The 25,655-nt window shown below is 40.9% G+C and overlaps 1 protein-coding gene across 2 annotated transcripts in view; it reads right to left on the minus strand.

Moving 5' to 3' along the window:
• Positions 1-24,198, minus strand: part of kirrel3a (kirre like nephrin family adhesion molecule 3a) — a 206,976-nt gene extending 182,778 nt beyond the window's left edge. For both annotated transcript variants that reach the window (XM_010870739.4, XM_020047869.3), the window contains exon 1: positions 23,720-24,198. In XM_010870739.4, coding sequence (XP_010869041.1) covers positions 23,720-23,804 — 85 coding nt within the window. In that variant the 5' untranslated portion in view covers positions 23,805-24,198. The remainder of the gene's footprint in view (positions 1-23,719) is intronic.
• Between the last annotated feature and the right edge of the window lie 1,457 nt (positions 24,199-25,655).

Raw genomic sequence — 25,655 nt, forward strand, 5'->3', positions numbered from 1 at the left:
GTGACACAGAGCATGCTAATTAGATCTGGATTCTGAGAGGGAGAAGGAAACCCTGCTTTATTGTATAGCCACCCGCAATGAACCTTTAGGTTGGAAAGGAGGTCAAACATGTTTAAACTGTGTATCTAATCAATGAACCTCTAGGTAAGAAAGTGATCAAACTTTTAAATTGTGTAAGTAATTATTGAACCCTTAGGGCCAGTTTCGTAGACACAGGTTAATCCTAGTCCTGGACTAAGTCCAAAATGAACTCAACTGTGTTTCCCATTGAGCTGGATTTAACCTATGTCTGCGAAACTGGCCCTTAGGTTGAAAGGATGGTCAACATGAATAAATGTATAACTAATCAATACTACTGGTTTGTTGTTGAAAGTCACGACTAACACCTTTTTAAGAAATCCAGTCTAAAATGGTTTCCTTCTATTTGAAGCAAACAGAAATTCTATAATTTGTAACTAAATATGTGCTGGAAATCTATAAATATTAGCATCATATTTGAGATAAAGCCAAATGTTTAGATTATTGTGCCCAATGTATGCCTAATTCCCTTCAATTATATTCCAACAAAACATTTACTACATGGCATCAATGATGAATAATTAATTAATTCATATCATCAAACTTTGTAGAAATTCGTACAAATGTATCCCAAGAAAAATACCCAGATAATAAGAATAAAAATGAGTAAAAATCTGGGACAAATCTTGGTTTCTTCAGAGACCTAATCTGGAGATGTAAAAGAGATGAGAAGGGCTCCCCATTAGAGACGAACAAACTAGGACAATCAAATGGCTTGCTGAAAGACGGACACTCAAATATGCAGCCTACATCCAGATAAAATAACCTACAGTGAACCAGTGAACCAATGGAACCGGGAAAGAAGCAATGAAACTAGATATCAGAGACCTAGGAGATGTACCTCCCCTAGAGTAGAGGAAATTAGATGCCTATGATAAGAGGGAATGAGGTTACAGCCATTTTGCCAGAATAAAGTTATCCCACCATAATCTTTAGGAAAGATGAAAGAAGGCAGATGGTGGATAGAGGTATTATACTTTAACTCTTTGAAGTTGTGTGTGGGCTCGAACCTATACGATGAGGACACTTGGGATATGCCATTATTTAGTGGGAGGATATACAATCCATAATAATCCACGACAAAGACTTTTAAAGAAATGCCCGTTTTTTGCTCTCCACCCACACAGCTTGTTTTCTGGGTCATTGCTGAAGAAATCGAAAAGCTTTGGTTCCTACTGTCCGTCATTTTCCTTCACCTGTCACAGTAAAATCTCTTGCAAATGGAAAATCTGTAAATCAAAGGTATTCTTAAAGCATTTGGGTATCCATCATGTTCCTAGGGTAGTTAAAGGACTGAGCATTTCCCAGGGCAGTCTCATTGTTACTCAAAAGTGAATTTGTGAAATTGCAAGGTGGACTGAGAATCAAATTGGTTAAAGCTCATAATTTCCATTTCCTGACGCTACTTTTTGGTATTTCTAAACCAGTTAAATATATATATATATATATATACATATATATATATATATATATATATATATATATGTGCATATTTAAAATATCCTCCACCAAGGCTTCCTGTCATTCCAGTCTCTGTCATATACATTTTAAATTGATAGGTGTAAAATTGGTATTGAATTCTCACTTGTGGGAGCAACATATATAGTATTTTACCTGGCATGACAAAAACAATGTTCATGAACCTGAAACAACAAATACCATGCACCTATTAGTGATAAGAAGCTATTGGTGATTAAAGTTATGATACGGTTACTGTTACATTATTTATAGGTGATAACACCTGAAATTAAAGTATATATTGCAGTATATATTGCAAATATAGTGCAACTGTGCTTTCCCAGCATTTTTACAGTATTTTGTTTGCCCAGCAACCGCTTAGGAACCACAACCCTGTGGAAAGATTTGCTTTAAATATACCTCACCTTATTTTATTTTGACAAGCTATTAAAAGCAGTCAATGAATGCTATTATGGCATTTACATACTTTCACAATGACTTCTCACTGTTGACATTAGGTTTGACAAGACAAACGGAAAGGCTTTGAAGTCCACAATGATCACTGTAAGAGTAATTGAACACAATTGAAACATTAGGGGGCATGATAAGGAAGAAGGACAGAATGTCCAAATCATCTCGTTTATGTTGTCCATATAAGACAGGCTCAGTCAGCCAGGATTCAATCTGATGAGATTTGGACAATTATTATTAACAGTATTGCCTGCCTCAGATCATTTTGGGTTATGTTCTAGATTTGGGTTAAAATACCAATTAAGAAATAGCATTGAGAATGCTGCTGAAAAATACTCCTTTACAAATAGAAATACGTAGCTTCAAATGTGCTGTTACTAATTTATTGCGTATTTATTTAGCAACAAACCCATCATATCTTTACTGCTCCTATTTTAGAAGAGCACAGTTTCCAGCAGTTTTGATTCTTTATTTTGATCCAGTGATTCTTTACAATTTCCACTATTTGATCCTTCGGTCCACTTGTCAAACTCCACTCTCAACTGAGCCAACAGACAAATCCTGTTCCTTAAAATGTATACTTGTGTGTATTTGTCCTGTATTAAATGCCAGAGTCAAAGGGTAATGTGTACACTCAGCCAACTTCTGCCAATGGCCTTAAGGTTTTTCAGAAATTATTTGTCTGCAAAATAACCTATGGATTAGGCTTAGAAAAGGTTTGCTTTGATAAGCATTAAGTAGAAACCACAAATCTATGACGTGTTGCAATGATGTTGCTATCTTATGTTGGAAGAACATATAGGCTAGACCTACGTTTATTTTAGTCTAATAATAATCCTGTAATAGGATGGATTAATCAGTGTAATAGGTTGCAATACTGCACAGCACCTACAAACATCACAGTATGCCTGGTGACCTCTCGATTATGTTCATGCACATTTCACCGTAACCCATGGACCGTCTTTAAACTGTACATGTATACCGGTGTACTGATCTGCGCCATGAAGCTACATACATTTTCAATTGGCACAAAAAACGTCAAATGACACAGCTGCGGGTTCCCTACTGTGGACATACACACTATGCTACATATCCATCAGGTTCGATCAATCCATATTCAAAGCAAAATTGTGACACATTTGTAATTTGATACTGCAGCAGAAAAAGATCAGTAAATAATATATTTTGAATCCTCATGCAGACATGAAGAATAATCTTGGAAATTAATCAGGACATGTCTCCTCAGTGTTATCCATTTGAGACCGACACATAATTAACATTCCATTCCCTTTCATCTCCTCCATCACAGGGGAAGTGGCACTTGCAAAGTGACTGTGGCTTTATCAAATACCCCCTGTCTCCAGCTCGCGGCCTGTGACAGAGCTTAGCTCCCTGGCTTACTGAAGCTCCTCAGCAACTCACTATTACATCCATCAACTTGCATGCTGATTTTGAACAATCAGCATGCAAGTTGTAGGAGGTTGTATAATACTAAAGGGAAAGGCAAATGGTGTTATGGAAATGGTATACTACGCTACAAAAAGGTAAAACCCTTCTTAAATAAACAGAAACATTCCTTGCTGGTTGTTAGATAAAATTTTGATTTATCGAAAACCTATTTTTGTCTTAGTGACAGTATAACGTGGTGAAAACAGCTTTTTAATCAGGTTCAAACAATTTCTTGAGCAGCTGATTGTAGCTTGATCATTGCTATTCTAAATGACATCTGTTGGCATTTTGCCCATTGCAACTCTCCTCTTACAACCTCACAAATGCCAGTCCCAGCTGGGTATCAGTTCCATCCATCCCACCAGCAGGTTAGAGAGGTTTACAGTGGAGGGTCTACCAGAAGGCCAAACATTGAAAGCTCCATAATTTTTGTGCCAATGAAAAACTCTCAGTTCTTTATGGAGAAAGTGGTCTTTTAAGCACCGTGCACACATCAACATTGCATTGTGTGATAGATTATTCAATACTTTGACTTTTTCTTATCATTTAGAAACTCAGTAATTGTTGTATCTACACATAATAACTTGTCATAATGTCCTATTAAACTCTATTGAAAGTGATGCCATTCGGTGACATCTAAATTCCAACACGACACAACTGCAAGAGGGTTTCTCGTCCTCAGCCACTTTCAGTGGCTGCTTACGATGCTCATTGTTTACCTCTCTTCTTTGTTCCTCACTCCCCACCACCAACAATCTGTATTCTCTTCGTGTCCTTTTTCTGATTAAAGAAAGACAAAGCAAGTAGTTGGCTGGCTACAGAAAAACCTTGCCGTCTTCAGTGCTCCCTGCTGCGTAGGCGGCATTCTGTGGGTTTTCTATGGATTCATCTGGTCAGTGTGTGAAGCTGTAGAGGATAGAGGGATTGCAGCAGTGGTGGGTTGCATGGAGGATTAAGGGTGCCATATACTGAGCGTGGCAGATTGGGAGGATTTACAGATTTTTGGGGAAGGATTGCAAGCTGTGCGTGGGGATCTGGGTGGAGATTGAGACCAGATGGCTGTGATTTTGGCACAATTATCCTCCTTCGCATTGTGACTGATCTTCAACGCTTGCTTGACTTTTTTTTCCAGGAAAGCTGGGCTTGGGCTCATCCATGGCTGGGATTCTGGAGTGAAGTCTCTAAATGTGAGCTATTAAAGGGAGTCAGGGTAGTGTGGGTTTGTGTGTTCTCTGGTGTCCCACTTAACTTTCAGTGTATGTAAGACCTATTGCAAGAGAGGTCTGTCTCCATTTGTGCCCAATGCTCCAAGTGAAACGTGATGAGTTTCCTCTGCTTTCATTGTACGCAGTAAATAAACAGTCTTGTAAATATTGTGTTCATGTCAATAACATTTTACATACTGACAAATATGTATTGCCAAGCTGAGTGGAAAAATGGAAAACTGATAAGAGAGCTCTAGCTTCAGTACACAACGCTTCAAATGACTACCTGCAGCACCTTATCTAAGTAACCTCAGTACAGGAAATTGCAAATTAAATGAGAAACATAGTCAACTGCAAGCAATGAGATTAGCAATGGAGCCAAGAAATCCTTATTAAAGTAGAGTTTCCTATGTGCACCCACCACTTCCTTTATGCATAAGACCTGGAACCTCAAACATCGAAGGATGGCTTAAAAACTAAGCAGACAACTCAGCTTGGATTTTTACAATGAATACATCAAGTACACTTAAGACTGAGAGCTGCTATTATCGTAGTGTATGAATAAATGATTCAGACACCGGCTATGTTACTAGTCACCAGAACTGACATGCTCCTTGGAAATATCTCCAATGTTATAAGGTCCTATGTAGCTCAACTACTAAGAGCATGGTGCATGTAATGCCAGGATTGTGGCTTTAATTCCCCAGGGGTCAGTACAGAAAACAGATTATCAAATTGTATGCACTCACTACTATAAGTTGGTCTGGACCATATAAGAGCATCTGCTAAATTACCGAAATGTAACTGAAAGTGGAAATACAGGCTAGAACAATGACATGTTAAGTTCCCTATCTGTAAATGACGGCACAATGCAAATAACAGCTGTTATTAAAAAAGGTAGTCATCCATTTCTGTAAAAAGAGATAATGTGTTACACTGCAGTTATACATCAACAAACAAACCTACCTTTTGTAATGTACACTTCAATATATTTTTGTAGACAATGTAAAAACAACTTTTTTTTATCAGTTATGAATAAGTATTCTCTGAGGACACACATTTCCTCTGCAATGTATATTCCTTTTTGTGGAATAAACAATTCATTGGCTATGTTTATGTCATGTGATTTTATTAAACCCCCTTGTGTGTTTTTGAGGAAGTGAGACAGTCTGGAGGCATGGTGGATCCTGGTACAGTCAAGACAAATGCTATATTTGATGAGAACACATGGCTGTGTTAGAATATGGAGAAATATTGGATGCCTGCCTCCTGGATTTCATTGCTTCCTGTGCCCTGTTTTTTGGTTTCTGTGTAAATTGTTCACAGGTTTTAAGTAGCATGTTTTTCTTAAACAGGTGCTTAATTAACAGGTGGAAGATGATGAAATCTGTAGAGAGGAAATTTTTTTTTATTATTTATGCTGGAGAGTGGAGTAATATAGAAAATGTGGCCTTCATTTCCAAAATGGTTGTACTTGTCCTTTGTGTCTTTGTCCCTGCTCCACCCTGAATGTTCCACCCGGATCTGTAAGAGGTCACATTCAGGTGAGATCTTTTTGCATCACATCTTTTTGAGCTAATATAAATGGTTACTTTTAAATGGTTAGAAATTATTTACATGGCATACTGTAGAATAATTTACAATTAAATAAAATGAAAATCCAGAACATATCCAAGCAAACCCCTTTAAACTGTGGTGGTAAAGTGGTAGAAAGTTACTATCTGTCTTATGTCATTGGTAATGTGAATATCTAATAGCTTCTTGTTTTCTACTGTAACTCTGATTCGCCACATTTTTTTAATGAAAGTCAATAACTTTTCTTCATGGTAAAACCACATGGATCCCTTTGATCTATATCAAAACCATATTTTGAAAGTACAAACTTGCCCCATCTCATTTAAAAAGAAGTAGTTTACTAACTTTGGATGTCAAAGACCAAGGAAATCTAGTTCACACTAATAAAATTAAGCCTGGTTTCCTAAAACAAGAAACCAAGCAGGCCAAGTTTAGCCAGCACGCAAAAAAAAGTGTCAAACGTTGTTTTCCTCCTGGGATTCAAACCCGGGTCACCCATGTGAGGCTGTCTTTAACCACAACACCACGGAGCTATACATTGGCTGGGTGTCAGTATAGCCTCTTGACATTGTATAATTTTGTCATGCATTAACATCACACCAAGTTTGAATATTTCTTTATTAGCCAGCAATATGTCGCTAGACACCATTAAGCAGTGTGTTAAACTGAGTAACGTTTCTTATTAAGTTTACCTCCACCACAAATAGCATCTATGAAATGTATGGCTTTTTCCACTGGCCGTTTTAACAGCTACTAATCCATTTGTAAATGACATTAATACAATAAGTATCAATATATGTGACAATAACAGACTTTTTCATCAAGTAAAAAGACGAGTGAATCGTGTAGCCAGCAAAGTCTTTGTCTATTCTGAACAAATCCTTATGCATAATTCGAAAATCCACCAGAAATAGTCACAATATAAAAGTAAACAGTTAAATTTTAGGCTTCCTTTAACGTAGGTACTATAACCAAAGTTTTTGTCTATCCTGAATAAAAACTGTTTTGCCACTGTCCGTTTTAACAGCTTATTAGCCATTTGTGAATGACACTGATACAGTAACTATCAATATAGGTGACGATAACTGACTTTTTCGTCAAGTGAAAAGATGAGTGAATCGTGTAGCCAGCAAAGTTTTTGTCTATCCTGAACAAATCCTAATGCATAACTCGAAAATACCACAGAACTGTTGTATTTGAGATGTCCCATAACATAGCTATTGAAGGTTGCAGCCAGCTTTTGTCAGTCGTGAAAAAATCCTAAGGCGTCATTTGCATTGACTATGATGGGACGCGGGACCTCTTGTTCTGTAGTCCGTGTCTCTAACCATTACACTGTTTAACAAGGGGTAGTCAGTCACCCACTCACTCAGTCAGTCAGTAAGCAACATTCACTCTTCTAGGCTATATATGGGATATATATGGGATAAATATATATTAGGATATAATTTTTTTTTTTGTGAACTATTTTAAGAATGTTTTTGAAAATACTAAATACATGTTTTTTAAATGATAGAAAGCTGGAGGAGGTGTATAAAAATTTGAAATCCTGAAATTGATCTACCTTTCCATCGAAAATGAAATAAATTAATAAATTAATATTAACAGTCTTTGCATAAAGAACCTTAAGATTAAAATTAGAACTTGAAGGTTCTATCTGTGATTATACCACCCTCCCATAACAAAAAGATAACTTCCCTTAAGGTAGGTACCTTATGGGCATATAAAAGATAATTCACTGCAAATCTGTTCTGAAATCTCAGAAATGAAATATTTGATGCTCAATATCATAGAGATGTGCTTTGTAAAATAAAAATACATTAGTGTTGTGCTGCATGCAGAACTGCAGGAAGTATTTTCAAAATCGTTAGTAACACTAAAATTACACATGCTTATATTGTTCTTGATCATTCACACATAGAGTTAATTTAAAAAGTAAATCCCTGTTTTAACTTAAAAGAAACTACGAAATGTAATTTTAATGAACATACTAAATTACAATTAAAGCAAATGAATTCCAAGTGAAATGATTGTGAACATCTGGCATACTTAAAGACTAAAAACTATTTATTGCATTTATCTGTTGTTGCTTTATTCAGAACGTTATTGAATTGAGGACATAAAAACCCAAGGAAGGCACAGCACGACGCGGGGTAATTACTGTATTGAGTGCAATGACAGTACACATGAAGTGTAATAATATTTGATCCATGTTCATTTTATTAATTAAATTGTTTCACCATTATTTAACCAAGTCAGCTGGTAACCAATTCTCATTTTCACTGACGACCTGGCCTACGGCATACAACTGCAAAGGGATAGGACAACACAAAGAACCACATAAATAATGTACATAAATGAGGCGTGATGAAAGTGTCAAGTTTAAGGGTCCTTGGCAGATCATTCCAGTCATCGGCGGTTACCATTGGCGGTAGAGAACTGAAAGCAGTGACAGCCATAGGAAGGGCTTTAGGAGTGTGATATCTTCCAGAACACAGACTATTTTTGGACATTTTGTATGTTGCAAGGGAAAGTTAACCAGAGACTAAAGGTCACAGTGATGACTGTTTTAATGGGTCATTGTGATCAAGCACACAGCAGCGTGAACTTCCATTTCATTTTTACAGGAGCTTTTTAGTTGTAAGCCTGTATAGTACATTATGTTTCCATAACCAATGATTGGCATTTTTACAAGAACATACACTATTCATTTATCTGACAACCATGAAGTTGAGATGTTGTCAATCATTATTAATTAATCATATACAAATGTCTTCACTTCAAATTATGGGTAGGTTTAGGTTTCAATGTATTACTCAAGTAAGCATTGACAGTGAACCAGTAATGACCAACAAAGCTTGACCCAAAAATAATGTTATTTTATGAAGGGAAGCAGGAAAAAAGAGGATAAAACAAAGCCAGTTTCCTTTAACTTATACCACTCTGAAGGTGTGATCATAACAGACCCCCACTGACCAATTGAAGATACAGTAACCTCAAACCGACCCCTATTTTCCCAGAACTGTACGTTCTCTGATGGGAACAATGTAGATAGAGCTAACATTCCTGAGAAAGACAATGCAATCTTACATACAGCAGTATAGAGTTCGCAAATTACCACAAAGATCATACAGCCATTGAAATGAACCTTCCCATCTGAGAAAATGTTTTTGATAAAGACTCAACAGATTTATATGTACTTAACACATTCTCGTACTCAGTTATCTAGTACTCAGTTTGCTGGCGACTGTAACAGAGAGATATGTCACTCTCTCAATTGGAGGATGACTGTTTAGCCCCTAGTCTTTTTGCGCTGATATCAGCAATGTCATGTTGGAGGCTAGGCCTAATCAAGTATAGTATTCTTAAAATATACTAGACAAGAACATCTCAGGATAACCTGGAATTTGTTAGAGAATATTTTAACTTGTAACATAGCTTCATATTGTAATGTCATTCGTTCAAACCTTCCTGTTATGTGAGATGCAGTTCCAGGCATGGCGTAACTCTAGAAACTACAAAATCTGTTACATTAAATGACTCTTTGATTATTATTACGTAGATTTCGTAGACTTTATTAGTGAAATCATATCTTAAAAACCTTGCTAAGATGTGATTATTTTGTTTCCCCTCATCCCCCTACTCTCCCAACACTTGGGGGTCTGCAACTCCCATTCGTCAGTCAACTTGTCATCTTGTTTGTGTTCTATTTTGCCAGTAAGTACAAAGTTCACCACTGCTCTTTGCTGGCAATCCCAGGGGAGCTCTAGAGGTGACACAGACATCACTCCTCTTTGTTTGATGTTGATGGGTTGAGCGCCGGACGGGACATTTTCTGGTGGCGGGAAGTGGACTGCAACACCAACCTCCGTTTGTCGTGACAGCATTGTTACTGTGACAATGACAGTGCGTCAATGAGTAGTCCCAATACTAGCAACAGAGATCACGCACTGTTGGGGATAGGCCTGAGAGGGGAGTGATGACAGGGCTGCGGCATAACACCAAGTTTCCTTCACTCCACGGCCGTTTAGAAGCAGGACACACACAAAAAAAAGAAAGAAAAATGACAATGGAGGTGTCTTTGAAGTGTTGCACATCAAACAGGGCTGTCATCAATGATGCAGCCAGGCAGAGAAGTAACCGCTGGGAGAGGTCTTATGGCGCCACTCCCCACATCACCCGATCGCCTCAGGCAACACCGCCTTCACTCAGCCAACACCTGCCAAACAAACAACCAAACAGACAGACTAATGGAGAACCAGCATATATTTTGCCACACCCTCAATCTGCACTATCCACACAGGTAGCCAGCCAGCAACCACTCACCAAGTAGTTTCGCCATTCAATGTGACTAGCAACTGAGTCACCAAAAATATTGTCTATCAATGCAAAGCATGTTGGACACCCCTGGCTACACACATACATATACTACAGACCGACATGCATGAGGGCCAGCCGAAGATGTGTGGTGAGAATGGAAATGTGTGGAAAGGTGGCATTTGCCACAGCGTCTTGGATTTAGTAACACCATGTCAAATATACTTCAGGGATATCAGTCTGTCCAGTTAGGAAGCATAAGCGATTGTGAATCAGTGTCAGCCAGTTTGGTGCAAATTAAAGTAACAGGAGCACTGGAGAGGCAACAGCAAGACAACCCCCAAAAAAGGGGATCGTTTTGCAGGTGGTGGCCACAGACAATTGCTCTCTCCTTATCCTTCCTGACAAATGATTCTCTAGTTTAGCATTTTGCAAGTGTCCTTGTCACTACTGGTAGAATGAGGCAGTACCTGCAGCCTATTCAGGTTGCACAGGCAGTCCAGTTCCTCCAGGATGGCACATCCACACAGTACGTATCATTGTAAGGTTTCCTGTGTCTCTCAGTACAGTCTTGAGAACATAGAGGAGGTACCAGGAGACAGGCCATTACACTAGGAGAGCTGGACAGGGCTGCAGAAGGGCATCAAACCAGCAGCAGGACCGGTATCTGCATCTTTGTGTGAGGAGGAACAAGAGGTGAACAGCCAGAGCCCTACATAATGACCTCCAGTGGGCTACTGGTGTGCATGTTTCTGACCGAACTATCAGAAACAGACTCCATGAGGGTGGCATGAGGATCCAACGACATCTAGTGGGACCTAGGCTCACAGCCCAGCACCATGCAGCTCGATTGGCATTCACCAGAGAACACCAGAATTGAAACAGTCAGGAGATGGTGTGGTGAACGTTACGCTGTCTGCAACATCATCCAGCATGCCCGGTTGGGTGGTGGGTGAGTGATGGTCTGGGGAGGCATATTTCTTGGAGGGTCGCCCAGACCTCCACATGCTAGCCAACGGTACCCTGACTGCTGTGAGGTACTGAGTTGAAATCCTCAGACCCATCATCAGATCTTACGCTGGTGCAGTGGGCCCTGGGTTCATCCTGGGGCAGGACAATGCCCGGCCTCATGTGGCCAGAATGTGTAGGCGGTTCTTGGATGATGAAAGCATTGATGACCTCACGTTCCCTAGATCTGAATCCAATTCAGAACCTCTGGGACATTATGCATCAATGCATCCGATGCCACCAAGTAGAGCCACAGACTGTCCAGGAGCTCACTGAAGCCTTGATCCAGGTCTGGGAGGAGATCCCCCAGGATACCATCACCATCTCACCATAAGCATGCCCAGACGTTGTCGGGAGTGAATACAGGCATGTGGGAGCCATACACACCACTGAATCACATTATGAGTTGTCAAGATGAAATTCACAGCAATTTCAATTGTTCACGTTGATGTTCAGTGTGAGTTTGAATCCAGCCCTCAATGGTTTTTGGCTTCCATTGTAATTTTGTTCTCAACATTTTACACAATGTACAGTAAAGATTGGGATCTTTAATATTTGTTATCTCGCGAAATATGTCTCTGTGCTGCCAGTCAGACTTTTTTTTAAACTGCAGGTTACGCTGGCCACAAAGCTATAGGCGCACTCTGGTTTGGTACTCCTTTAGCAAGGGTTATAACGAATAACTCCCAAAAGAAAAAAAGAAAAAGTGTACACATGGGCTCCAAGAAACCTGACTTCAATGAGGTCTATCTTATAACAGGACTAGACTGCGCAAACACACTAAAGATGGATAACCCTGTGAGATTAATTACCCAATAATGTTGTTTTTTTCTGGGTGTCAATCTAATATTAGTCACACACTGCTATACCTTGAAAATCATGTAATTCTCAAGTCTCTCTGGGAGCAGTGGCGGCTGACCCATTAGGGCGTTGTAGGCACTTGTGATGTGTGGCAAATGTGTGTACATTTTGCAGTTCCAAATGTTAAGGGACCACATAATTCAGTAATGTACTGTACAGCGGGAGACTGTGTTATACCACAAGGGAATGGTTAGCCATGTTATTATCTACGGATAGCACGAGCTCCAGGCATTGCATGTTCAATCTTAGTGCAAAGCAGTTGGTTTCAACGTTTTTATTTCAACCCTATCGCAAACCTAACCTTAACCAGTTGGAATTAATGCCTTATCGTTAAGTCAAAGTTCAAGGATAAATGTTGGATCTTAGCGATTTTTCTGCAGTTATGATAAAAACGTTCAGCTAAATTACTTTTAATTTGGAGTGGCCTTTGTCTGGCTAGTGTCAAGCCCTTCTGTCCCTCTAATATGATGAGAGGCTGTTAGCAAGGGCCGGGCTAATGTTATCTGGAGTGCAGGTTCTAGGATTTTCTTTTTCTTCGAGGACGTGTGGACACATCTCAGCACGTCTCACTGCTCTGCAATCAAAAGCACAAATGTGCACACTCATATAAAGTGACACAAGCAAATTTGCGCTTACACACACGTTCATATGAGCTAACTAACACTAACTGCCATATTGCACTGGAGAAGCTGCTTTACTCCTATGTTGGCTCCCATTTTGTTTCCACTTGAGCTAAAGATTTTCCACCCATTAACTGTCTAAGGCCCCAGGAAGCCTGAGTGACATGTGACACTGGGAGCGTCTGTCAATGATTTTCAAAGACCCCACAAGTCAAAACGGCTCTGTCATGTCAAGGCTTTTTGAGCATAACACAGCCTGACAAGCTCTTTGCTCCCAGGGGGGCAGTGAGAGGACCCAAAAAAATACAGGAAAAGAGTGGCAAAGAGAAAACAGATTGAGAGAAAAAGCTAAATAAAAAGAGAGACCACAGTGACACCAATGTGTTGCCCATCCAAGTGGTTAAAGACCAGACCAATGCAGCTGATTCATCTTTCAGGGATTTTGTCCGTATCCTACTCACAGTTTCAAAGAAGACAGATTCGCTGGTTCCATTTCCCAGGTTGCCTTACTTGCATGTGAGTTCATCAAACTGACAGACTTCCTTTGCCCCGAGAGACTTCCCCCACCAGTGCTCCTTCAGTAACCCTTCTCTCCAAGCCGATGCTCCAAATGACAAACTCGATGTGGCACCTTCACAGTACAGCATTTTCATTGTTGGTTTCCCCGAAGTCCACCTACACTCTAAAACATTTGAATGTGTCTCTTCTTCACCATGTCATCCATAATACAAAACCTTGAGACCACTTACTTCTCATATTGCTTGGTGAAAGTCACATAGGCCACCCTGTTGTTGAAATCTGTCCGTCAGAGATCTGTATTCTCTTCTGCAGCCTTAGAAAGGTCAGTACAAGCCTCATCAACACAAACCATTAAGACAACAGAGGACTTCTGTGGCGTTGTGTTAGCCCCCCGCCCAGAAGCATTTGAAAGGCCAATAGGAGAGCTTTAACAGGGACAAAGGAACTCCTCGAAATAGACTTTATTTAACCCAAACTCAAGGCAAAACATTTACTGCACCTTTTTGTTACAAAAAAAACATTACACAATATATTCCAGTGGTCACTCACCCTGAATGATATTCTTGACACATGGTTTTCGGTGTATAAACTGAGTTGTTATAATTGTGATGAATTAGGGTTACGCAAATGATCTGTCACTCCATCACGTTGGTGATGAAAACTCAAAGGGGATTATGTATAGCAAAATGCCATTGCTGCTCACTTTGCTCTTCATCTCACTCACTCACTCTCTCTCACTCTCTCTATTACTCCCACTCCTTCCAGCGTCCTCCCTGGTGGTGTTAATTTTCATTAGGCCTTTTTGGCACAGCGGGCGGCCACTTCCATTTCGTCACCAGCACAGCACTTCTTAGCCAGCCAGAACTTCCTTCCCACTCCCACCACTTTCTGCTGCGTTCTCCCTCTCTGACTACACAGTCCTGCTGCTTTGGACTGGGGCCATTAGTACCCGGCAGTCGAAGAACCCCACAGGGCTCATAAAGAGAGGCACAAACCTGGCTGAGACTGCCGGGGTCGTCCCCGGCTCGCTGGTCCATGACCACAGAATGATTTTAAGACGAGACCTCACGCAGGAGCCACATAAGCCACAAACAGCAGGGTGGATACTAGACCATGGGAGGGTGTCTACTGTTGCATGTTCAAATTTGCCTGGAAGGGGAAGGCGGTGACCAGTAGCAGAGAGTGAATGAGCGAGAAAAAGGGAAAAAGCAATGTGAATTCTAATGAAGGAGAGAGGAGGCATTATTCCTAAATACTAAACAATGGAGGAAATATATCCGTCACATATCTCGTTAACGGCTGTACAAGTTCCAGAAAGGATATTCCCTTGAGACCTTATTTTTTCCCATGCTGTAAACGACATGGCTGATGGGATGGAATAAAATGTCTAGGACAGTGGTAGAGAAGTGAAAAAATTGAAGGGTATTGATATGGTGAAGTCCTCTTGAATATGTATGAAGATATTAAAATTGATTGGGAACACTGTTGAGCCGCCACTGAGATGGCAATACATCAGCCGAGTGGCACGAGGAGTCCCGAAAAAAAGGCCCAAAAGAGAGATAATGAAAAAGGGATAAAAAAAATAATTACTATTTATTCGCTGATTTCAGAGAATGATAATTATTTTATTTAAGATTTAACTTTGTCATTACTCAGTGAATGGCAATTTAGAAACACTGTGGAGTCATTGTTGAGTTGTGTGTAAAAAAAAAAAACATAACTTAACATACATTTCTACAGTACTTTTTGAGATTATGATTGCATCATAAAAAATGTCTTGGGAAAAGATAGCATGGTTAGAAGTAGGCCTCACTGTAATGGAAAAAACAGAATATGGTCATATGCTTTACTGGAAGCCTGAGCATGATCTCTGTGAAAAGGTATCCATCTGTTGCACTCTGTTATCCATCCAAAACAGTTGATTGCCTCCTACCTCGTCAGACTGACAAAGTGCTTCACGTCGGCAATTGGGGGAAAAAAGGAGAGCTGTATGGCTGTAGCTGCCATAGCCCACTCAGAGATCCCTGTTCATTTTTGGTTGAGCCATCTCACCTGTCCCTCTGAACCATCCGCAACCGAGCATGTCTCCTTTACTGACAGGCAGTCAGACAGCATAATTTGAAGAGACAGACAACCCTCCACCCTTTAAAATACCCCTGCTCATCTGCCCAGCATCAATCCAATGTTTCCTCCCAAGGCAGCCTGAAAGAAATATTGAGTGTACACTCCCTAGACCTCTCTGGCAGCAATCTGATCTGATGTAAGGTTTTTTATAAGGTTACCTCCCACTCATCGCTTACGACCAGACTCTCTGCGGTGCCATTATCACTTTAGATAAGGCTACAATAAACTACGGTCTTTTCCGAAGAAGCTCCCCCCGCTTCATCAGCATTGATGGAATGACCCAACCGGATTTTAATCAAGTCGTAGCTTTAGCCTCATGTGCCGGGTCGGGTCATTCATTTTTAAAACAAAGGTCCCCGGGGTGTAAGCAGTGCATTCACTTGGCAGACGAGTGTTGGTGAGCTGATGGTGGGGTGTTTAGCTCCTGGGCAGAAGCCAAGCAAGAGTGGCAAACGGATGAGTCCGGTGCGGCTGGGATATTTGCGATGGATGTCATCTGTGAATTAAAGCCACTGACTGAGGCTTGTTCGGCCTAGAATCATGCCAAAATGAACTTCTATGATCAATGTTAATTTATCCAGCTCATCCAGCTCAAGAAAAATATAACTCAACTGTCCATTTTGCAATCAATGGATTTGAGAGGGCATGCATTAATTCCATTGACTTTTTCAAGATTGGATGAAAAGTTCAACTAGATACAAATTAGACCTAAGCATGTAGCATGAGACAAGTCAACTTGGTATCACACTTTACAGTGATTATACAGTACACCACAGTAAACTATCCAATTAAATATTTAATCATAAAATATCTATAAAAACCACTGCTAGTGCTGAAGTCATTCTAGTTCTAGTTCTTCTTTGAACTTTGAAAAGGCCGTTATTAGGGGCCCTCTATTAGAAAATAGCAGAGTTCAAAGAAAGCATTGCAATAACAATTATTATAAGCTCTCATCGTGATTGCTTGCGCACCTCATCAAAAACATGGCATCAAAACCCAACCCCCACCCAACCTTCCCAAGCCCTCAGTTCACCGGTAGAAATAACGAGACTGAATTAATCGAAAGTTTCAGATGGATTTCTGGTGCCTCACAGCCGTTAGATCACAGACAAACACCAAGCACTCTTCAGGATAGGGAGACTGGTCACTCAACAAGCCATGAGCTAAATATCCAATTAGCTTGCCAGCCATTGACGAATCAAGAGCAAAGCCCTAAACTGTTGTTCAAAGAGATGCTAGCTGTCCTAGCGATGCTATATATGCTATTTGTATGGCAGTGTAGCCACAAAAACTTTGTCAGGGATGCATGGTAACGGCAGGAATACACACATCATTATCGAAAGGTGAGGCGCTTCACCCGTTCTTTCCACGCCCCCTTATCCCTCCCTTTGCCAGAGTCCCCGTGTATGACTAAAAAGGCTGATTTACATTTATATTGCAAAAGCCAGGCACAGGGTTGTAATTGGTCTTGTGGAGCCTGACCCCTCTCCCCCATCCACAACACACACAAAAATGCATGTATACACATAAAGAAACCTGCAAAACCACACAGATGCATTCATAAATGAACACACATACACACACACACACACACCTTTACAGCTCACATCTAAAATCTGAGCTAGCATGTGTCACCAATCAGATGGGCTCTCTACCAGTGTCAGGCTTCCAAGCAGAGTGTGTGTGAGAGAGAGGACGATAAATAGGAAGAGAGGGAGACAGGAAGATACAGAGTCAAGTCTGTCCAGGTGGAATGGGGCCGTGCCAGAAAACACTGCCTTCCTTATCAGATCAACAGCTCAATTCTTCAAAGTGCCTCCTGTCCTGCAACACAAAATACATCTTCCATTTCGCGAGAAGGACTTAACAGCTCTGTCAATACCTTCACTGGCTTGTTTACTCCGGCATTTTTCAAACACTGCCGGAACAAAAAGCCATGTAACAACAGTGTGCAGCGTCGCCGTACATCTGCAGCGACAGCCGCTTGATTCATAGCAGCAATAGTATAGGGGCAATTATGTTTATGTTTCTCCAACTACTTTGGCAGCATGACTGTGCGGGACAAAAATCAAGCCGGAAAACAAACTTGCCGCTAACTGCCTGACGCGCACCCCATGCAACGGACGTGTGCTGAGTCAGGCATGAAAACACACACGTCAACGTGCAGGGCACATCCAAAGACATCCAGCCACATCCACACCTCCCCGACTCGGTTGATGGCGGGCCCCTGCGGCCGTCGGAGAACGCAACAGCAATTTGGTTTGATTTCCAATCACCGCTGGAGATTGACAGTCGGGTATTGTGTAGCACTAACAAGACCGGGAATAACTCAGAGGGAAAATAAACTAGACAGACGCTCAGAATTCTTCCTTTTCTCTCCAGGTCCATTTCTCCGGCTTCCCTAATCGTCGTTCATGTTGAACGGACATGGATATCCATCGATTGATCAGGCCAGTCTAGGCCTAGATTCCCTGGAGTGATGAGTCAGTTATGGCCAGGCCATTCTGTGAATGTGTCCCAAATGGCTCCCTATTCCCTACATAGTGTGCTACATTTTCGGCACAAGACTTATGGGCTCAGCCTGGCGTGTGGGACGCAGGGAGTGTTGGGCAGGAGAGGGACCACTGAGTGGGGATTGCTGGTGATTGTTTCCTGTGCATTAGACATCAGGTTGAAGTCCATTAATGCATCAGCAGTAGGAGGAAAAGGCATTCAGAACACAGTGCACTGAGCTAAGGAAGCATTGTGTAGCCTGCCAAACAGTTATATGCAGCTGTACTACAACTCCATTATCTTATTTCTATTAATTGATTACTTATTTATGCTCTGGTCGGTCACTGTGTTCCCATGTATAAGTGATAAAGAAAAGTATACACATGAGAAAGTTGTGTTTGTGTGTCAGGAACAATGCGGTGAGTTCCATTTCACGGCTGGCGATTCTAGGAGCACATTGACATTGTCAATTCAAAAATGATGAAGGGGCCAGAATATTTCAATGTATTTCTTAAATCAACTACATTCCAAATGAAACAGACAAAAAGGACTGGTTTGTATGTATGTGATCATGGGTCAACATTTTATGTGGCTGCATCATATCTATGCATTAGCAACTCAGATTGACAGTAGCGTGCGTGTGTTGTCCAAGGTACTGAATGCAAGGAACAGATGTTGTCCAAGGTACTGAATGCAAGGAACAGATGTTGTCCAAGGTACTGAATGCAAGGAACAGATGTTGTCCAAGGTGCTGAAAGTTGAACTGATCTACTCAGCATTTTACAGTGCAGAATCAGGACACATCTGAGATAATTCACCACATTTCCCAATCTGGGTGTTTATGATTGTGTGCATTGATCCTTGTATGTGTTTGTTAAAACTGGGCTCGATGGCGAGCCTTTCAAAAAAACCTTTAAATGAGACCTAGACTTGCATTTCACATTACTTTTGGACATTTTTATATGGAATTCAGTGATACATTTTTATTGCTAAACAGCATATACACATATATGATGTTTTAAAATATTCTAAACTGCACAATTTTGAAGAGCCACAATTGTCAATAACTGCCATGCTGTCCATTCTGAGCAGGACTGGGACCAGAAAGATCAAGCAGAGGTCATCACTGATGTATCAGACACTGCCCTAAAAGACAAATTAGGCATAAACAAGCGCAAACACACTCCATTGGAAAAGTCGATAGGAATTCCCTGTGTTTAAAGCATGAGGTGAAAGCATGGCCATGCCCCTGGAGAATGCACAACCAAAGCAACAGGCTGTAGCTGGAAGGCTGAGTTGGCATCTTGTATTGTCTCACCTGAGCCAGAGTGTGACACCGATGTCACCTCCTAAAATCCCTGTTGGATAAACCATCAGTCTATCAGGGATAATGATTTATGATTGGCCCATTGATGGTCAACCATCCAATGCTACAGGAGACCATATCTCCATGTGGCTTCCTGTCTTCCTTAATCCACTCAAGCGTTTCTGACTCATCATAAAAAATGAAAAAACATACTGTGATTACTTTCGGCTTGACATTGCAAAACATAATGTAATCAATTTGCTACTAGCTCATTGTATGGTGAGATAAGTTGCTGAGGGCGGAATGTGCCCGATATGGTATTGTTTTTTAATACGTTTTTCAGTTATGAGTTGGTGGGCATCACAAACCATTTGCATTTGGAATAAATGTGGAACTCAATTTGACTTTCATCACTGGTAATCACTAAGTGGTGGAAGCACTGGAAAAGTATGTATCTGATATCAGATATCCTTTAATACTCAGATGCTATTTCATGTTTCAGGGGATAACATTAGCTACTAACAGATGATACACTATTTTTGTATGAAACCCTTAAGGGAGCATGGATCTAATATAATATTCAAATTCATATAACTCAATATGATCAATCTTTGTCTCTCCTGATTGGATATGAGTGAGTACCCTCCACCCCTTCTTCCCTTATATTTCAGGTATTCCTTTTCCCAATACAGTAACTAGTGAAATGTCCAATTGAGAATTATATATCTCCCTCACATAAACCCATGTTCTAGTGTTCAGCAGGGCACATCGTGACAAACCAAAAATGAAAAATAATATAATTAGAGAAGTTCAGATAGCATGTCTCTGTTTCACTCCACTGCAAAACATTATTTTCCCCCTGAACACAAGTGACCTGGACCTTTTCTGAGCAGCATCCAGTTGGAGGACCAGCCTGTCACTAAGCAGAGTGCAGGAACCAGCAGCTGTAAATATGACTGCACAGCTCCATGATGTAGAAGAGCCATACCACTGCCAAGGGACACAGCTCTTGTACTGTCCTGTACAATGTTTGAAGAGAGAACGTCTCCTGCAGAATTACTTGTTCACCTAGTTTGACAAATTAGATTTTCCATCTGTTTAAAAAAAAATCTATGAAGAAAAATGACACTAATAATTGTTCATATATCATTATTACTACAGTTATATTATTGCATAATTATTCATCCACTAATCTCACTCAACCTTCTCTCAGTAGCGTGAATGTTGATAGTGTGAGCGATTAGTGTGTCGTCTGCTTTTCACAGGTGAAACTAATTGGAGCCTAATTGGGCTACTTGAATAGATAGCTGTATTGTGTTCAGGTTCATTGTAATTCATGTCAGCAACCACAGCATTTAGTTGTCTTTAACTTTTCATGTATTCATGATATCATAATGTTCTCTTTATCTGCAGTTTTCACATACATATCTTCTGATGGAGTAAATTTTTTAAGCCAGAGTGGGTCTGGCTCTGTTCCAAATGCCCTTTGGAAAAGAAATCCACCTATAGGTTATTAGTGGGGAGTGATTTATTGTTAATATCCATAAAATATTGAATCAGATCTACAGTATATCAAAAGCTTAGCGGTTAGTAGTTCAGGGTGGAGGCAATTATCTGGATGGAGACTGAACCGGCTGTCCTTTGGTTCAGCTCCAACATTTACCTTTTCATGTTGCGTGTAACAGCCTGGGCTTAAACATGCAGGTCCAGTGCCTACTCTACCTTTTCCTCCCTCCCCTCCTTCTACCCCCCTGTCAGTGTTTGAAGCAGAGACGAGCCAGCTCCAGCTCTGAACAACAACCTACTCTCAAACTGTCGGTGCGGTGCCGACAGCCAGCCTATGGCGGCGATAAGAAGTTAGGAGGAAGACTGCCATCTCCAGAAGGGGTGTCAGATGGCAGTCTCGCCCCCCCCCACCCACCCCCCCACCCCTCTTCTGTTCCTCTCTGGTTCGACAACCACTCTGATTCTGCTGACAACAAGGGATTCAAACTACACCGCTCGATCAGTGTATTACAAGAGAAGAGCAACGGTTAGGTAGAGCTCTTGATCCCCAGACGACTGAGAAAATAGATATGGCGTTTGGCAGCGCGCTGAGCGTTGGCTCAGGCTCACCTGCGCGTGTTCACTGATCCCTTTAAGTGGGCTGTGATAACCTGCTTTATTGGTTCTATTCCTTAACATGGCAACACAGGAACCAGCAGTGACTGCCAGACTAATTGGCCGACTGTATGTTGGTTATTAGGGGCTTGAAGTTGTCCAAACTCTGACAGCTTGGAGAAGTGATTCACGTCGAGGAGAGATTAACCCGTAGTCAGGCCTCTAGTTACTATAGGTGTCTGAGGTCATTCATTTTAGATGGTTCAATAGGACTCTCACCTTCCCCAAATAAAATACAATATTAACTGTTGCTTCATCTCACACTTGTTCTGTAACGCTTAGTCTGAGTGTAGAGAGAAGAAATTGCTGTGTTCTGCTTAAAAAAGCCCCACGTCTGCGCAACAGAGAGTATGCAATAAACCATAGTGAAGCGCAGTCATTTGGGAACTATAGCAAATTACCCCCACCTCTCAAACTGGAGCAGAGAAGAAGGGGGAAAATATCATCTGTTAGCTTCCGACACCAGCACACACTCAGGTACAGTTCTCATAAAACTAAGCAATAAAGCTGACAACCTCTTGAGGTTTGATGTACTGTCCCTGAAAGAGTGCTGCTGAGAGCAATATTAAAAGCTTTATTACCGTTGTCAGATTGAAATTAGACACACTCTGTAAGCCTATGTCCAGGGCGTAAGGCACAGTATTTGTTCAGTTATGCACGGATGGTTCCACACAACTAACTTTAGGTCCAGCAATAACATTTAGGGAATTACCATTTAGACTAGAAGAGATGTTTGACTGAAATGGGAGTTCAGTGGTGCAACAGAGGAACTGGACAGATCTTGGAGAGTATATCATGAGGAAAGGAGCGGAGGACACTTCAGAGTAGTGGGAGTGTATGGAAACTGAGCGAGTTATTGTAAAATCTGCTGTTTCAAACAGGAATTTACAGTCTAAGGGGACGCAGCATGGAAACTGGGAAGATAGGTTTTTGTCACTGTGATCCACACTCATGCAAGGTACCATAGGGCTTGTTCCCATCATCCCGCTGGGTCAGTTTAGGAATCGCTTTAGTAACCTGGTGAATAACAACTCAATCGGCTTTCATTAGGTCCTCTTTCATGTAGTGGCAATAGTTCTGGTATAAGATACCTAATGTATACTGTGTATAATTTAATCTTGATATATTAATTTGTAAACAGGACTCTCCTGAAAAAGAACATTTTATATTATAAACATTTAAAATAGTATTACTATAAATATAATATTTCTGTCACACTCAAAAAACATGTAATGCTCTGCACGTATGGTACATCACTGAAAACAGGTTTGGAATTGAAAATGTATCTTTTAAACCTTTGAGAATTGTACCTTTAGTACAACGTTGAAGACACATGTGACGTACTGTCACACAATGGAGTGCTTTTAAAATACGGATATGACTACGAATCCAAAGGACAGACATTCCTGAGTGTACAATGGCCAACATCAGGTCTGTGTTGAAGGGGAAATAAAGGCTTAATCGTGCTTTCTGCAAGTGTTTCTCTGACACATTGATGAACGACCCCCGAATGTTTAGATCAATGCAGTGACAGACAAGCACAATTTAAACTTCGTAAGCATGATTTGAACTCAAGCACACCTAATCATTCATTCCTTCTGGCCAGACGTGATATGCAGCAATATAGGAATTCTGGGCTATTTCACTGTTTCAAAGGACACGGAAAAGGATTAAGATCGATACCAAAACCACTGACGTCAGGTAGCTCTCTGAAATTACAGTACAGTCCCTCAGTAGAGAATTCAGGTATCACTCCGTGCCCCTCTGAAGGTGCTACAAGCACATCAAACTTCAGCCAAACTTGCAGACGGAAACGCAGATTCTCAGAATCACAGACATGGTATTAATTACAGAGCTTCCCCATTCACACAGATCAGTCAGAAGCAGAGCGGAGAGACAAAGACGGACGTGAGTGAGATGGAATGGGAAGAGACAAAAAATAAAACAGTTCCACCCGAATCAGCCTGAACAAGAGAAGGGACAGAATGATAAAGAGACAGACATTCAGTATATGGAGGGACATACAGAGAGAGAGAGAGAGAGAGAGAGAGAGATGGATTGCACTGTTCACTTACCAAGTCCAGTCATCCAAGAGAAAAGAATCACCCAAGGGATTGTCATCGTTGAAGGGAAGTAACGTGGGAAGGAAGTCAGCTCCATGTGAGCCCACCGTCTGTGAGAAGCTGCTGACACCGAGACAAAGTTAGCAGCGGAGGTCTGCCTGATTCCAAGAGCGCGTGGAGTTGAGAGACTGTTGCTGTCGCTCCCTCCTACAGCTGCTGCTTTCTCAGTGGGAGTTTGAGTCTACGCGTCTTCTCTTCTGGTCTCTCTGTATCGTCTCCTGTTTCCCAGTGAATCAAGTCTTCAGTCCGACTGCAGCCCGTGGCTCAGCTTCACTCCAGCTTTACGCGCACTTTCACTCTCCGTCTCTCTTTCTGACGTTCACGTTCTTGATGCATCAGGGTCTTCTGCTACCATTCTGTCTCCCATGCTCTCTCTCATCCCTTCCTCTCTCTCTCTCTGGCTCTACAATTATCTCCCCCCACTCTCTCTCTCTCTTTCTTTCTCTTGTGCTCCTGCTTGCTAGTAGAACATACACACAGGCAGTAGAGAGCGCTTAAGAGAATTTGCTCCTCCCTCTCTCCGCCTGCTGGCCTTCCAGCATCCCTCTCTGCCAATCAGTGTAGCTCAACCCCATCATTGCTTTTCCTCGAGAAAAACTGGGGATTAGCAAGCTAGGAAGGAAAAATATTATGGGACAATTGTATAGTGACTCCCTACAGACCAACAGTATCTTATAAAAAACGGCTCCCAAAAATCATTCTATTGCATTTGGGGCTCTGATACAAAGCAAACGCAATAGCAAATCTTAAGTCAGACACTGGTGCTAGAGATTTGAAGGTGTAATTTTCTTGTTATTTTCACCAAGAATGATTTAAGTAGTGTGGGACATTAAGTATTAGGTGGGTTGAAACTTTATTTCTCACTAGTCAGACCAAGCACCATTTCTGGTTTAAGTCCATTTTAATTTTTTTAAAAACAACATACAATAAATATATCTATAATAATTGGTAAGATGAAACAAAATTGGCAAGATATAAAAAAAAAGTTTTAAAAAGTAGGCCTATGGGAAGTTAAACCTACTTTTGAACATTATAAACCGGAAAAAAGCAATATTGCAAAATCCAGCTATTGGTCCAAAATATATCGGCCAACAAATTAGCACTTTGGATCAAGTCACATCATAACTGTCCACCCCAAACATTTAAGTATAAGCGAGCTGATATAATACACATAAATTACCAATCATTGAGCAACTTTAAAAACCTGAGTGCTGGCTTTAAAGGGTGGAAACATGTATTTGAATCAAAATAGAGCTGTATATGTTTGTTAAGAAATACAAAACAAAAAAAATACAGTGCTTGTTAAAACTAAATATATAATGTTTTATAAGGCAATAACATATTTTGATGTGAGAGAGATTCATCCGATACGCCGCACTAAGATCTAGTGTGACATAATGCTGGAGGGATTGCCAAGATAAAATAATGATCTTGACTGCTCCAAAGCCTACACAATGACTTTTGTAGAATAAGATATAAATGATGAGGAAATACACTCAACAAAGAAAATTCGATGCTCTCGGAATATAGTTGTAGAAGTCAGTAGGTGCACAGAATAACAGCAGCTAGTTTCACAGAGCTCCAACCCCAACATGGTTCTGTTGAACACAGTGTGTCTGCCTTAAAAGACTGACATAAATGCAGAGGGGGAGGGGGGTGGGGGAGTCAGCAACGCGCACTGTGTGTGTTCACCTAAAAAAGAAGTGCCTTTTAGTTGTGCCCGCATTTTAACAAGCTAGCTTTGAAACATCAAAGGAAAGGAGCCCTAAGCTATTCCCTGATCACTTGGGCTGTTTGTTTTCACACAACTGAGAGAGAAAACATCTAAACAAGTAGAACGCCGGCATTTATTAACGGTTTTACTTAGTGAAAATACATAATTGGGCAA

The sequence above is a fragment of the Esox lucius genome, chromosome 7, assembly GCF_011004845.1.
Source record: "Esox lucius isolate fEsoLuc1 chromosome 7, fEsoLuc1.pri, whole genome shotgun sequence".
Lineage (NCBI taxonomy): Eukaryota > Metazoa > Chordata > Actinopteri > Esociformes > Esocidae > Esox > Esox lucius.